General features: G+C 40.5%; 1 protein-coding gene and 1 long non-coding RNA gene across 9 annotated transcripts in view; one reads left to right on the top strand and one right to left on the bottom strand.

Annotated features, from left to right (window-relative positions):
* The window catches only part of LOC131683409 (protein PALS1), a 141,280-nt gene that overhangs the window by 63,777 nt on the left and 62,072 nt on the right, over positions 1-15,431 (top strand). For all 8 annotated transcript variants that reach the window (XM_058965376.1, XM_058965377.1, XM_058965375.1 and 5 more), the window contains 2 exons: positions 921-1,628; positions 1,719-1,840. In XM_058965376.1, the coding sequence (XP_058821359.1) occupies positions 921-1,628; positions 1,719-1,840 (830 nt within the window). The remainder of the gene's footprint in view (positions 1-920; positions 1,629-1,718; positions 1,841-15,431) is intronic.
* Positions 1-15,431, bottom strand: part of LOC131683411 (uncharacterized) — a 148,551-nt gene that overhangs the window by 60,551 nt on the left and 72,569 nt on the right. The gene's annotated exons all lie outside the window — the stretch shown is intronic.

Consider the following 15,431-nt stretch of genomic DNA (forward strand, 5'->3'; position numbering starts at 1 on the left):
TCTTTTGATGTAGAACTCGGTTGAATGAAGATGGAGAATTGTGAACGAAGCGCATTTTTACATGTTTGAATGTAAATTCAAGTGAATTGAGATGCTCCCTTTATGTGCATACTGCGAGATGTAAATATTTTTTAGTGTGTGGTAATGGTATTCTCATAAGCTGAACCCACTTCAAACACCCGTGTCAGGCACCATAAGCATAGAGGTATTATAGGCTTTTCGTTTGCTCGGGAAACACTTTATTTCGATTGATTAACAAATAATGTGGTTAATAAATTTTAATTTATTTCGTTGTGCTATGGAATAGCTTTCTGCATAATTCCACTCTAATTCTATTGTCTTGCCCTACTTCCCTAAAATTTAATTTTTATTCGATAAAAACAAGAGAATTGGTAGTACATTTACTGTATTGCAACAATTTCGTTTTCGCCCAATAAATGTATATTAAAACAAAAGTCTAAATAAACACCATAAAGCTTCGTACATATGTTTCTGAAGGAATCGCCAATATTATACGTGACTAAGGTTTTAAGAATAATATGCTTACTAACTGCATACACACTTAATTTTTTCTGCCGAATCTCAGTTTTTATACATCTTTTGCCGAATTCTCAATAGCTGAAATTCAGCAAACAATTTTTTTGCTGATATCTCAGTAAAAGTGACGTTTGAGTGCTGAGACTTGGAAAATATTTCACCGAAAATCAGCAAATTAATCTCACTTTACTGAGATATCATTTTCTAGATTTGCTGACTTCAAAGCTGTTGGGAAATTACCGAGCCGAATTGAGTGTGTAACATTTACAAAATGTTTCAAAATAGTTTCGGGAACAGATTTTGTTTTATTTGAAATTATTAGAAAGGTTGCCACCGTTGTTTGAAACAAAGAAAATATTCAACTAGTTTTTTTCTATTTGCAGCTTAACCAGCAAAGTCAAGCCAAAGGTGGAGCAACGCAGGATCTTAGTTTCCTCAAGGAAGCCTCGCCAATATACGTAACATCACTCTCGAACAACGCTGTCTCCGTGACCAACACCAGCACCACGGTAACGGCAGGAACTAAAACTAACTACTCAGCTGGGTCCAATTTACAACAAACAGCAACAAATAACAATAACACGGCCAAACAGATAGGTAACGTAACAACTACAGCCACGTTGACTGCAATTACTGGAACTAATCTGGTGGTTGGGTCTGCAGCAGCCAAAAGTGCTCAAAATGTGATCAACTCCAACATCGGCTTAAAGCCAGCAACTAATCAAATTCAATCAGCTCCACCTCAGTCCTCCAACACCAGCATTTACTCGAATGCCCCACCTTCGACATCTCGTCAACAAAACGCTCCCACTGTATCTAACCTGGTGACACCAAACCAAGCATCGTCGTCCACTTTTCGAGGGATCTCGTCTGCGGCCACTCCTATCAAATCTAACGAACAACAACAATTCAATCTGAATAACAACAATTACCCCAACAACAGTAACATTGTAACTGTGAACCATAGTCTTATAAACAACAACATTAATAGCAATATTAGTAAAACTGGTGCTGGTAATAGTTCTTGTGGTAGTTATTACAGTAATCTAACCAATCCAATTATCGCAAACGGTCACGGTCCCAAGCGAGAGGTAATCTAATTGTTTCGTATTTAAAAAAATACACATTCTTTATGCTAAACGAAACATAAATTTCGTATTTGTGTGTCCGTCTATTTACAGCTAGCTACGTTGTCGGAAGGTGAGCTCGAGCCACAGGAAGAAACATATGAGACGAACAGCAACATATCAAGAGGCGGCACTGAAGTTCTGCTAGGCGACCAGAGTTTGCGACAGGAGAACCGGTAAGCCATCATCTGTACTGATGCCAGTTGGTTATCATCGCACTATTCCAAAATGACACGGGTCTGAATACTATTAACTAGGTCATTGCAACGAATAAATAAATTAATATCGGGATGTGTTTACACAGGAATTAGAAATGTGCCATCATTTCACTGCTTTACGTCTATTTCATTTGAAATGCAAAACGAGCACAAGGAACGTTTTAGGCCTGTCGTTTAACGTCAAATCATATTTGAGGAATATCTATGTGGCTATAGTAAATCACTAGAACTTTCTCCAATTTGCTTGCCTACCGTCAACACTAATCAAATCAGTGAAGCATGCAATGCATAGTGATGTTATGAAACTGAAGCCACTCTTCATGCAGTAGGTACAGTTTCCGGCTTGTTGATGCCTATTTCCTCTCGTTGGTGGCGTTCTGATTCTTTTATTCGGTCATGCAATATGTGTATGTTTACATGTAGTACCCGTACCATGAAGCTACACCGAAAGCCACATACCTCTGGTGACGTGTGTAGGTGGGTCTGTCAATGAACCTGTCAGCGAAAAAGTCTTTAATTTTGTTTCTAAAAAAGTATTTTATTTTTAGATATAGTAGTCAATTGAATTTGTTAGGGCTAAACGCATTTCGTATATCGTGAAGCTAGCAGTATGTTCATACGGGCCGTGTGCGTAGTTGTGACACTAATATGATTCATATTTTTAAATTAAAATTGAAAGGTGCATTAGAGGTTTATGCTGAAAGTTGACCAAGCCTACGGCTTATTAGCGAGTAACAAGTGGTACCAGGTAAATTGAAAGGAGACATTCACTTTTACAACTCATGTTGTATGTATGATTTATAATCCTAATGAAACAGAAAGCTCCAAAGAACATGGAGAATGTGTCATTTGCCCCATTGTTTTCTGATTATAGCTATTTGCCTCATTTTTTTATTAGCATGATATAATCCTCGTTTTGCGTTCGGCTCCGAATAATTTTACATGGCTTAGTAAGTAACGTACTGATTCCGATCCAAGATTATTTCTTGACGATAACTGACCATAAGAAAGAAATTGTCTTCTATTCACGCCAAATTACATAGGGGTGCTTCTGTATGTAGAACTCAATCCGCATCTTTAAATAAACGTCGTTTTCATCAAAATGGTATGGAAGCGAGTGTCCGGTGCTTTCAACGGCAATTTAGTTAAAAGGAATACTGTGGTGTGATGTCTTAGCTCGAGTAATTGCTAATACGATAGTTAATGAGAAGAGGATCAAGGAAAAAAAATATTCTCGCAACAAAAGAAACACTCTGCATTCACCACTATATTCTATGGTGTATATTGAACATTTCTATCGTCGAAAAGTCGCTGACATCTCGTCAAAAGAAAACTAAATGAACCGACACGATGTAGGAAGATTTATACAACATAACATATTTTTTCTCAAAGCCACAACTCAAACACCATGCATTTTACATTTTTGCATGTCCTCATTTTGCTTTGAAAGTGAACGGCAAACATTTTCTCAATTTAGATCTACAAAGCGAAATGAGAGAAAATTTCTACGAGTGGGAGCATGTCAATCAGTTTATACAATAGCCGACTGACGTTAGGGAGATTTAAATTGAAATCGCTGAAAACAGAGAAGCTGGAGAAGATTTTCATGTATGAACATTTTGATCAAAATGCAATCATCCTTTTCGCTAGTTTTTAGGTCAGAATATGCGAAATAAAGCAGAGCGAAGAGATATTCAGTTGGCGGGTTGTCGTAAAATGGAAAAAACAACCTTACAATTTGAAAACCAAGACCACGGTTGGTTCTATTCAACACGTTATGTTAAATTGAATCCCATTTTCTTCTTCGTCCACCCTTATTTCCCACGCCGGTTCGGTTTATCAGAACAGGGAGACAATGAAAACCTGCACTCAATTTGGTAATTATGGTACCACGTAACTATGGTATTTGTATAAGTATAACTTTATGACACTGAGCATGAAATGTCCACCGAGCAAAATTTACATTGAACTTCCACGAGTTATGACTTTCTGACATAGGAATATAAATTGATTTTATAAGTCTGTCTTGACCGTGACTTAACTTTTTGTCGGTTCCGACAGCATGAAGTAACAAGTTACTTTGCGCTTGTTCGGACATGCCGTAGACTCAGGTGATTCGCATTTCTAATGCCAAAAGACCTTGACCACTACGGTAGCAGACAAAGGGTTAAGTCGCCGGTGAGCTCTAAGCTTGCATATATGATCCTTCCACGCTTTTCTAAACTTTCTCCTTTCAACACCTTGCTCTCCCTTGAGTACTATGGCTCTAAATATTGAAAAATATACTTCACCTTCCAGTCCCTTGCTAATTAAATGCCGAAAAAACTGTTGACAAATTAACTCAATAGGTCGTTAACAAAAATGGTTAACAAAAAAAATGGTAAAAATAGAACTTACCGTGATGGGGATTCATCGTTGCAGCGTTGGGTGAAAGCTGCCGACACCGTGCAAATCAGCAACACATGTGACCATATTGTCACACACGCTGAGACAGTCACAATAGTCGATAAAATAAAATCACTCAGGCAGGCAATTGGTGAGGGAACAAACAAAACTGGCTCATTCAATGAGTTTCAACGTCGCAAATGCTTAGTGTGGAAGTTTACCGTGACTTAACTTTTTGTCGGTTCCGACAGCATGAAGTAACAAGTTACTTTGCGCTTGTTCGGACATGCCGTAGACTCAGGTGATTCGCATTTCTAATGCCAAAAGACCTTGACCACTACGGTAGCAGACAAAGGGTTAAGTCGCCGGTGAGCTCTAAGCTTGCATATATGATCCTTCCACGCTTTTCTAAACTTTCTCCTTTCAACACCTTGCTCTCCCTTGAGTACTATGGCTCTAAATATTGAAAAATATACTTCACCTTCCAGTCCCTTGCTAATTAAATGCCGAAAAAACTGTTGACAAATTAACTCAATAGGTCGTTAACAAAAATGGTTAACAAAAAAAATGGTAAAAATAGAACTTACCGTGATGGGGATTCATCGTTGCAGCGTTGGGTGAAAGCTGCCGACACCGTGCAAATCAGCAACACATGTGACCATATTGTCACACACGCTGAGACAGTCACAATAGTCGATAAAATAAAATCACTCAGGCAGGCAATTGGTGAGGGAACAAACAAAACTGGCTCATTCAATGAGTTTCAACGTCGCAAATGCTTAGTGTGGAAGTTTACCGTGACTTAACTTTTTGTCGGTTCCGACAGCATGAAGTAACAAGTTACTTTGCGCTTGTTCGGACATGCCGTAGACTCAGGTGATTCGCATTTCTAATGCCAAAAGACCTTGACCACTACGGTAGCAGACAAAGGGTTAAGTCGCCGGTGAGCTCTAAGCTTGCATATATGATCCTTCCACGCTTTTCTAAACTTTCTCCTTTCAACACCTTGCTCTCCCTTGAGTACTATGGCTCTAAATATTGAAAAATATACTTCACCTTCCAGTCCCTTGCTAATTAAATGCCGAAAAAACTGTTGACAAATTAACTCAATAGGTCGTTAACAAAAATGGTTAACAAAAAAAATGGTAAAAATAGAACTTACCGTGATGGGGATTCATCGTTGCAGCGTTGGGTGAAAGCTGCCGACACCGTGCAAATCAGCAACACATGTGACCATATTGTCACACACGCTGAGACAGTCACAATAGTCGATAAAATAAAATCACTCAGGCAGGCAATTGGTGAGGGAACAAACAAAACTGGCTCATTCAATGAGTTTCAACGTCGCAAATGCTTAGTGTGGAAGTTTACCGTGACTTAACTTTTTGTCGGTTCCGACAGCATGAAGTAACAAGTTACTTTGCGCTTGTTCGGACATGCCGTAGACTCAGGTGATTCGCATTTCTAATGCCAAAAGACCTTGACCACTACGGTAGCAGACAAAGGGTTAAGTCGCCGGTGAGCTCTAAGCTTGCATATATGATCCTTCCACGCTTTTCTAAACTTTCTCCTTTCAACACCTTGCTCTCCCTTGAGTACTATGGCTCTAAATATTGAAAAATATACTTCACCTTCCAGTCCCTTGCTAATTAAATGCCGAAAAAACTGTTGACAAATTAACTCAATAGGTCGTTAACAAAAATGGTTAACAAAAAAAATGGTAAAAATAGAACTTACCGTGATGGGGATTCATCGTTGCAGCGTTGGGTGAAAGCTGCCGACACCGTGCAAATCAGCAACACATGTGACCATATTGTCACACACGCTGAGACAGTCACAATAGTCGATAAAATAAAATCACTCAGGCAGGCAATTGGTGAGGGAACAAACAAAACTGGCTCATTCAATGAGTTTCAACGTCGCAAATGCTTAGTGTGGAAGTTTACCGTGACTTAACTTTTTGTCGGTTCCGACAGCATGAAGTAACAAGTTACTTTGCGCTTGTTCGGACATGCCGTAGACTCAGGTGATTCGCATTTCTAATGCCAAAAGACCTTGACCACTACGGTAGCAGACAAAGGGTTAAGTCGCCGGTGAGCTCTAAGCTTGCATATATGATCCTTCCACGCTTTTCTAAACTTTCTCCTTTCAACACCTTGCTCTCCCTTGAGTACTATGGCTCTAAATATTGAAAAATATACTTCACCTTCCAGTCCCTTGCTAATTAAATGCCGAAAAAACTGTTGACAAATTAACTCAATAGATCGTTAACAAAAATGGTTAACAAAAAAAATGGTAAAAATAGAACTTACCGTGATGGGGATTCATCGTTGCAGCGTTGGGTGAAAGCTGCCGACACCGTGCAAATCAGCAACACATGTGACCATATTGTCACACACGCTGAGACAGTCACAATAGTCGATAAAATAAAATCACTCAGGCAGGCAATTGGTGAGGGAACAAACAAAACTGGCTCATTCAATGAGTTTCAACGTCGCAAATGCTTAGTGTGGAAGTTTACCGTGACTTAACTTTTTGTCGGTTCCGACAGCATGAAGTAACAAGTTACTTTGCGCTTGTTCGGACATGCCGTAGACTCAGGTGATTCGCATTTCTAATGCCAAAAGACCTTGACCACTACGGTAGCAGACAAAGGGTTAAGTCGCCGGTGAGCTCTAAGCTTGCATATATGATCCTTCCACGCTTTTCTAAACTTTCTCCTTTCAACACCTTGCTCTCCCTTGAGTACTATGGCTCTAAATATTGAAAAATATACTTCACCTTCCAGTCCCTTGCTAATTAAATGCCGAAAAAACTGTTGACAAATTAACTCAATAGGTCGTTAACAAAAATGGTTAACAAAAAAAATGGTAAAAATAGAACTTACCGTGATGGGGATTCATCGTTGCAGCGTTGGGTGAAAGCTGCCGACACCGTGCAAATCAGCAACACATGTGACCATATTGTCACACACGCTGAGACAGTCACAATAGTCGATAAAATAAAATCACTCAGGCAGGCAATTGGTGAGGGAACAAACAAAACTGGCTCATTCAATGAGTTTCAACGTCGCAAATGCTTAGTGTGGAAGTTTACCGTGACTTAACTTTTTGTCGGTTCCGACAGCATGAAGTAACAAGTTACTTTGCGCTTGTTCGGACATGCCGTAGACTCAGGTGATTCGCATTTCTAATGCCAAAAGACCTTGACCACTACGGTAGCAGACAAAGGGTTAAGTCGCCGGTGAGCTCTAAGCTTGCATATATGATCCTTCCACGCTTTTCTAAACTTTCTCCTTTCAACACCTTGCTCTCCCTTGAGTACTATGGCTCTAAATATTGAAAAATATACTTCACCTTCCAGTCCCTTGCTAATTAAATGCCGAAAAAACTGTTGACAAATTAACTCAATAGGTCGTTAACAAAAATGGTTAACAAAAAAATGGTAAAAATAGAACTTACCGTGATGGGGATTCATCGTTGCAGCGTTGGGTGAAAGCTGCCGACACCGTGCAAATCAGCAACACATGTGACCATATTGTCACACACGCTGAGACAGTCACAATAGTCGATAAAATAAAATCACTCAGGCAGGCAATTGGTGAGGGAACAAACAAAACTGGCTCATTCAATGAGTTTCAACGTCGCAAATGCTTAGTGTGGAAGTTTACCGTGACTTAACTTTTTGTCGGTTCCGACAGCATGAAGTAACAAGTTACTTTGCGCTTGTTCGGACATGCCGTAGACTCAGGTGATTCGCATTTCTAATGCCAAAAGACCTTGACCACTACGGTAGCAGACAAAGGGTTAAGTCGCCGGTGAGCTCTAAGCTTGCATATATGATCCTTCCACGCTTTTCTAAACTTTCTCCTTTCAACACCTTGCTCTCCCTTGAGTACTATGGCTCTAAATATTGAAAAATATACTTCACCTTCCAGTCCCTTGCTAATTAAATGCCGAAAAAACTGTTGACAAATTAACTCAATAGGTCGTTAACAAAAATGGTTAACAAAAAAAATGGTAAAAATAGAACTTACCGTGATGGGGATTCATCGTTGCAGCGTTGGGTGAAAGCTGCCGACACCGTGCAAATCAGCAACACATGTGACCATATTGTCACACACGCTGAGACAGTCACAATAGTCGATAAAATAAAATCACTCAGGCAGGCAATTGGTGAGGGAACAAACAAAACTGGCTCATTCAATGAGTTTCAACGTCGCAAATGCTTAGTGTGGAAGTTTACCGTGACTTAACTTTTTGTCGGTTCCGACAGCATGAAGTAACAAGTTACTTTGCGCTTGTTCGGACATGCCGTAGACTCAGGTGATTCGCATTTCTAATGCCAAAAGACCTTGACCACTACGGTAGCAGACAAAGGGTTAAGTCGCCGGTGAGCTCTAAGCTTGCATATATGATCCTTCCACGCTTTTCTAAACTTTCTCCTTTCAACACCTTGCTCTCCCTTGAGTACTATGGCTCTAAATATTGAAAAATATACTTCACCTTCCAGTCCCTTGCTAATTAAATGCCGAAAAAACTGTTGACAAATTAACTCAATAGGTCGTTAACAAAAATGGTTAACAAAAAAAATGGTAAAAAAAAAAAAAAAAAAAAAAAAAAAAATACTGTCTTATGATTTGGAGGGGAAACTTTCAAAATGCGTCTCTTACTATTTTCATAAGATAGTCTTATGAATTTCCTGTAAATGTCCGAATGAACGCCCATTAGTACCCATTTATGATAATTGCTAGCATTTCTAAGTAGAAAACATGGTAGAAATAATATTTGTCATAAAACAGTCTTATGAAATTTATCACAGTGTTCGAATTAATGCCATAAGTTTTTTTTTATAGATATTATTCTGCATTTATATAAAAATTAGACCATGGCTGACATTTCTCGAGCGTTTTTAATAGAGTTAAAATATCAACTGTCAAAATAAACCATAAGAGGAAACTCGGGACAAATTAACCGCCAAATGTAGATCCCACCAGAAGATTGAAGGGAAAACTCTTTTATTAAATATTAAAATTTGAACGTAATAACGGTTCGTCGAGATTTCCCGGGAAACTGGTTTTAGACAGTGAGATTTATAAGTGAATGAGAATGATTGTTATTTCTCAAATGATATTTTTTATTCAATTCGTTTATTTGATAAGGCACGTGTGCGTTAGCTGGGTGCCATTTTTTCTTTGTTTTACATTTTGAATTTCTTAAAACTAGGGGGTTACACATTTCAATATTATTTTGTTGTTATTTAATGAAACTAAAAAAAATTACAGCTAACTTATACATATACAAGACAGGATAATATAATATTCGTAAGATTAGGGGGGCGGGTCATTTTATGTGTTCTTTGTATAGTAATGCACATTAGGAATTTTAGAAGGGAGATTGTTGGAGCAATTAATTATTAATTAAGTGGAACATTTTACAAGCATATTAACTAGAAATAACTGGTGGGAGTTCGATTATATTAAGATTAGGGGGGATTAATTAGGGATAGTAAAGTAATGCTACTGTTGGGCATTTCTTAACTAGATTAAATATTGATCAACTAAAACTAGAAGATAGAGGAGCACATAAGTTTTGGGAAGATATTCAAGGGAGAAGAAAGGGGGGCGGGTGAAGTCCTACATCTGTGTATCAGAGACAGGCGAGAGAGGGTGGACAAGGCTGACAGGGGGGAGGCGGAGATATAAACTTTCAGTTTTCGGCATCGGGAATCAACGGTAAGGATTACAGATTCGGACGGATGCATCATGTATTGGGGCGCTGGGCGGTCTTCATCGAGCCGGCAGGGGTTCCTCCAGACGATTTCGTAGTACGGCTCAGATGCGGATCGGCAACACACAGCGTTGCGCGTGTGATGTGCTGTAGGTCTCGTGTTTGTTGGGTCATTCGACAGAGATGTTTTGTGTCGTCTTGGAGTCGCATCAGACCAGCGTTAGGGTGCGATAGACGGAAGAGGACACATCTGAGAATAATAAGAAAATTATAGGGGCAGTTAATTGATGGATATTGATGGTTTTTAGGAAGGTGTTTATGAGGGACATATAGAGGAGATCGCCGCTTGCTAGTACATCTCGAACCGGGATCTTCCTCGGGCCCGAAGGGAATCGAATAGTTGAGATCTAGCAGAACAATACTCGGCGCATGTCCAGACAATATGTACGATCTCGTGATAACCTTTGCACAAGCGCAGATACCACTATCCGCGAGCCCAATACGTCGGAGATAAGCGTCCAGCGTGTAGTGATTGAACATGAGTCGAGACATCACGCGAATGGAATCCCGACCCCCATCCATCTCCATGAACCAAGATTTCGTCGATACCTTAGGGATTATCGAATGTAGTCACCTTCCTAGTTCACCATTGCTCAATGAAGTTTGCCAACTTTCGAGTGTTCTCTGATGAGTAATATTGAAAAATTCGCTGAAGCTATTTTTACCATTTTTTTGTTAACCATTTTGTTAACGACCTATTGAGTCAATTTGTCAACAGTTTTTTCGGCATTTAATTAGCAAGGGACTGGAAGGTGAAGTATATTTTTTCAATATTTAGAGCCATAGTACTCAAGGGAGAGCAAGGTGTTGAAGGGAGAAAGTTTAGAAAAGCGTGGAAGGATCATATATGCAAGCTTAGAGCTCACCGGCGACTTAACCTTTTGTCTGCTACCGTAGGAGTCAGGGTCTTTTGGCATTAGAAATGCGAATCACCTGAGTCTACGGCATGTCCGGACAAGCGTAAAGTAACTTGTTACTTCATGCTGTCGGAACCGACAAAAAGTTAAGTCACGGTAAACTTCCACACTAAGCATTTGCGACGTTGAAACTCATTGAATGAGCCAGTTTTGTTTGTTCCCTTCAACACCTTGCTCTCCCTTGAGCACTATGGCTCTAAATATTGAAAAAATATACTTCACCTTCCAGTCCCTTGCTAATTAAATGCCGAAAAAATCGCTGAAGCTAATTGGTTTTTCATATATGCCACCTTCCAAAGCGCCCACCTTAGCTGAGAGTCCGCTTCTTCATTACCTGGAATTGAACAATGCGAGTGAACCCAAACTAAAGTAATCTTGTACGATCTTACAAACAAAGCACGCAGGTACTCCCAGATTTTCCGCAGAAAATATGGAATGTGCTTTCTAGGTTTCATTGAATGGGGAGCTTCGATTGAGCTGAGGCTATCCGAGACAATAAAGTAATGATCGATGGGCAAAGTATCAATGATCCCAAGGGTAAACTGAATAGCAGCAAGTTCTGTGACGTAAACTGAAGCAGGATCATTAAGTTTGAATGAGGCGGTGGGGTGTTGATTGTTTATACCGAAGCCAGTAGAGCCATCGAGGCTTGACCCGTCGGTATAAAACATCATGTTGCAGTTGTCTTCTCGAAATTTACTATGAAAGATGCTTGGGATCACTTGCGGATGTATGTGATCCGGGATTCCACGAATCGCGTCTTTCAAGGATGTGTCAAATAATACAGTTGAATCAGAAGCATGAAGGAGATTGACACGCTTGGGGTAATATGAAGAAGGATTGATATTTTGTGCCATGTAATCGAAGTACAATGACATAAGTCGGGTTTGAGAATTGAGCTCGACAAGCCTTTCGAAATTGGCAATTACTAACGGGTTCAAGATATCGCATCGGATGAGCAATCGATATAAGAAATACCAAAATCGTTTTTCTTCGGAAGAACGGCCGCTCATCGTATGTGTCGAGTGCATGCAACCCAAAGCAATACGCAAACAACAATAATGGATTCGCTCTAGTTCGATGAAATGTATGTTCGCAGCGAAGCGGAAACAGAAACTCCCGTACTTCATCACCGACAATATCGTTGTTAGGTACAGCCTGATCAAGTGTCCTGGGTAGGCACCCAGGAGACTTGATCACCCACCATGTTCCGGTTATTGTACGGAGGAAGTTGATCCTTTGTTGGCACTTCTGTTTCAGATACCTAATGTGACATCCCCAGGTTCCTTTCGAGTCGAACTAGATCCCGAGATATTTGCATGTTGAAACCTGAGCAATAGTTTGATCCATTAGTTGAAGCTGTAGTTGCACTGGTTGGCGCTTCCTTGAAAATACGACTAGCTCCGTTTTCTCCGTGGAGAACTCGATACCCAACTGGTGGGCCCAAGCAGACAAATTGTCTAAGGTATCTTGCAATGGTACTTGCAGATCGACGGCTTTGGGTCCTGTAATCGAGACCACACCGTCATCTGCAAGCTGCCTTAGCGTGCAGGAATTGACAAGACATTCATCAATGTCATTAAAGTCAAAGTTATGGAGAAGGTGGCTTATACATGAGCCTTGTACAAGACCCATGTAGCTAATTCGTGATGTCTATAAATCACCATGCGAAAAATGCATATGTTTTTTCAAACAGCAAGTTTAGCAATAAGTTGTTTAGAGTCGGTGAAAGACCATGCTGGTGCAGCTTCTCAGAAAGAATTTTGATAGAAACTGAATCAAAAGCCCACTTTTTATCTAGGAAAACTGATGTCATCTGCTCTTTACTAGCAAAAGCCATTTGAAATTCTGTTGAGAGCAACGCAAGACAATCGTTCGAGTCCTTGCCTTTGCGGAAAACAAATTGTGTATCTGACAGTAAGCCATTTGCTTCAACCCAATTGTCGAGGCGAAACAAGATCATTTTCTCGAACAACTTTCGGATACATGACATCATTGCAATCGGTCGATACGAGTTGTGGTCGGAGGCTGGTTTTTGGATGGCTTTCACTTGCCTCCGATCTTGTGGGGCAATGTTAGTCTCAAGAAACTTATAAAAAAAGGTGTTTCGTTCGCGTTATCGTGAGGGGACGCAGCGCGGTAGATCTTCTGTGCCGGGGCGGAATCCGGACAAACCTTCTTGGCAAAATCGAATATCCCACGGTTTGAATATTCCACGCTCTCGTTAGTACCGTTTCGGTTTCGTAAGCGCTGGGCCGTGCCCCAAAGAGTGTTCATCGATGTTTCTCTCGTAAGCCCGTTGACGAACCGGCGCCAGTGGCTACGTTTTTTGGCTTTCATAAAAATCTTCATAGCACTCTTTGTCACGCCATGGAATGGGAGGACGCCCGCGAGAGTTTGCGTCTGGTATGCGTTTAGTCTGAGCTTGAGTCGCGGTATCGAGAACCCTGCCAGGCAGGAACCCGTACTCTTCCTCCGGAGGAAGCTCTTGTGTCGATTCTACTTTTCCGGATATCGCGGACGCGTAGCTCTTCCAATCAATATTTCGTATGAGGTCATACGAAACACTGATTGTATTCGGCGGCCCTGAACCGTCAGCAATATTAATTACGATTGGCAGATGGTCGCTGCCTTGGGGATCAGAGACTACCTTCCACATGCAATCTAACTGCAGCGATGTCGAGCAGAGGGATAGGTCTAAGGCAATCGGACGCGTGTGGGGGGGGGGGGGGTGGGGGCGGAATCCGTGTCGTTTCACCCGTGTTCAAAAATGGTCATATTGAAGCTGTCGCAAAGCTCATGAATTGAGATATATCGATTATCGTCATGAAGGCAACCCCATGCCGTACCGTGGGAGTTGAAGTCACCTAAGACAAGCTTCGGTGCTGGGAGGAGTTCCGCAATATCGAAAGCCGTCGGTGGGTAACTGTTGCTCTAGGGGAGATGTAGGTGGAAGCAATGCAAAGGTACTTTAATTCTGGTTTGGCAAGCGACAACTTCAATGCCTGGTGTCGAGGGGAGGTCGATTCGATTGAATGAATTGCACTTTTTAATCCCCAAACGTACTCCTACGTAAGAGGCTTCTGGATCCTTGCGAATAATGTTAAATCGTGGAAGTGTAGGTCTATTTCTGAAGTAAGCCATGTCTCGCATAGTGCAAATACAGCGCATTTTAAGTTATTTAGTAAGATTTCAAAGAATTAGATTTTCGGAATCAAGCTTCTGTAATTCCACTGTAGAACGGTGAATAAATCCGTGACCTCGTTCGATGAATTAGCCATCGAAGGATACAATCGCTGAGAGGAGGGGTCATTTCGCAGTGAACTGCAACAAGAATCTTTTTACTGCGGGGAGAAAGCTTATCAAGATGCTTTTAAGAGGGTCAGAAATATTTAAAGCTGTAAAAATACGGTCCACAATGTCAGAGAAATTTATTATGCCAGCGCTGTTTTCTTTCTCTGGCTGAGATATGGGAACACTTCGGGTTTTTGATGTTCCTGGAAGTGCTGGGAACTCCTTTTCTGAGCTCAGGTTACTTAGACCGGGAGAGACTTGCTTCGGTTTTGCACCAGTACTTCCTTCAGTGGTTATTTTTGGTGAGCCATGAATAGGGTTCGCAGTACCGACCCTTTTTGGCGAGAACCGGTACTACGGTACTGAAGCTCTCAGTACCGGTAGTACCGGTAAAGTACCGACACTCGAATATTTTTTTAAAAAATTCGAAAAAATTGTCAAAGTGAAATTGAATGCTCAAACCGAAAACCTTACCCTCAGATGATTAATTTGTGCTGATCAAAAAAGCATGTTTATTGTTTTTAATTTCTTCGGAATGGTCTCATTTCACAGACGATATTTTTCGAATGCGGCACCTGCTTTTATTTCGAAATCTAAACTACTTTGAAATCAATAACTGCTACGCGGTACGACTTTCGTCGACTTCAACAGATGGTATATGTAAGAAACCCTATAAACAATAGTAAATCAAAGAATGGCAGTGAATCCGTGCAGGTTGCTCGCATTTCCTCTCTTGCTTTTCTGTAAATTGGTTTCGACCTTTATGTCGTTTGCCTACTATTCTCTAATGCATACCAAGGCTCCTTGCTTTCCAGTAAACAGTTCACCAAGTCTAAAATTGTTAGCTTCTAAATCGCTGTTCGTTCTTTTATAGATAAAGGTTTAAGAGCAAACCAAATACAGACATTACATAGACCATTACGCGCCACCAGTGAATAATGAAAAACAATCAGAATGTTGCTAATAAAAAAATCATAGAAAAATTTTATGTCTCTTACGCTAGATGTGAATATTATGAAATTTAGTACTAGATCGTTAAAATTTAATTTCGACAAAATAGTGCAGGAATTTAAACAAACCGTTCAGTACAACGGGAGCTAGTAATGTTTAACTTCTAGAACTATTATGATGATGGCCCCCCAGGTCCCCCTAGAGAGTCCACAT

Source organism: Topomyia yanbarensis, chromosome 2 (genome assembly GCF_030247195.1).
Source record: "Topomyia yanbarensis strain Yona2022 chromosome 2, ASM3024719v1, whole genome shotgun sequence".
In the NCBI taxonomy this organism is placed as follows: Eukaryota; Metazoa; Arthropoda; class Insecta; order Diptera; family Culicidae; genus Topomyia; species Topomyia yanbarensis.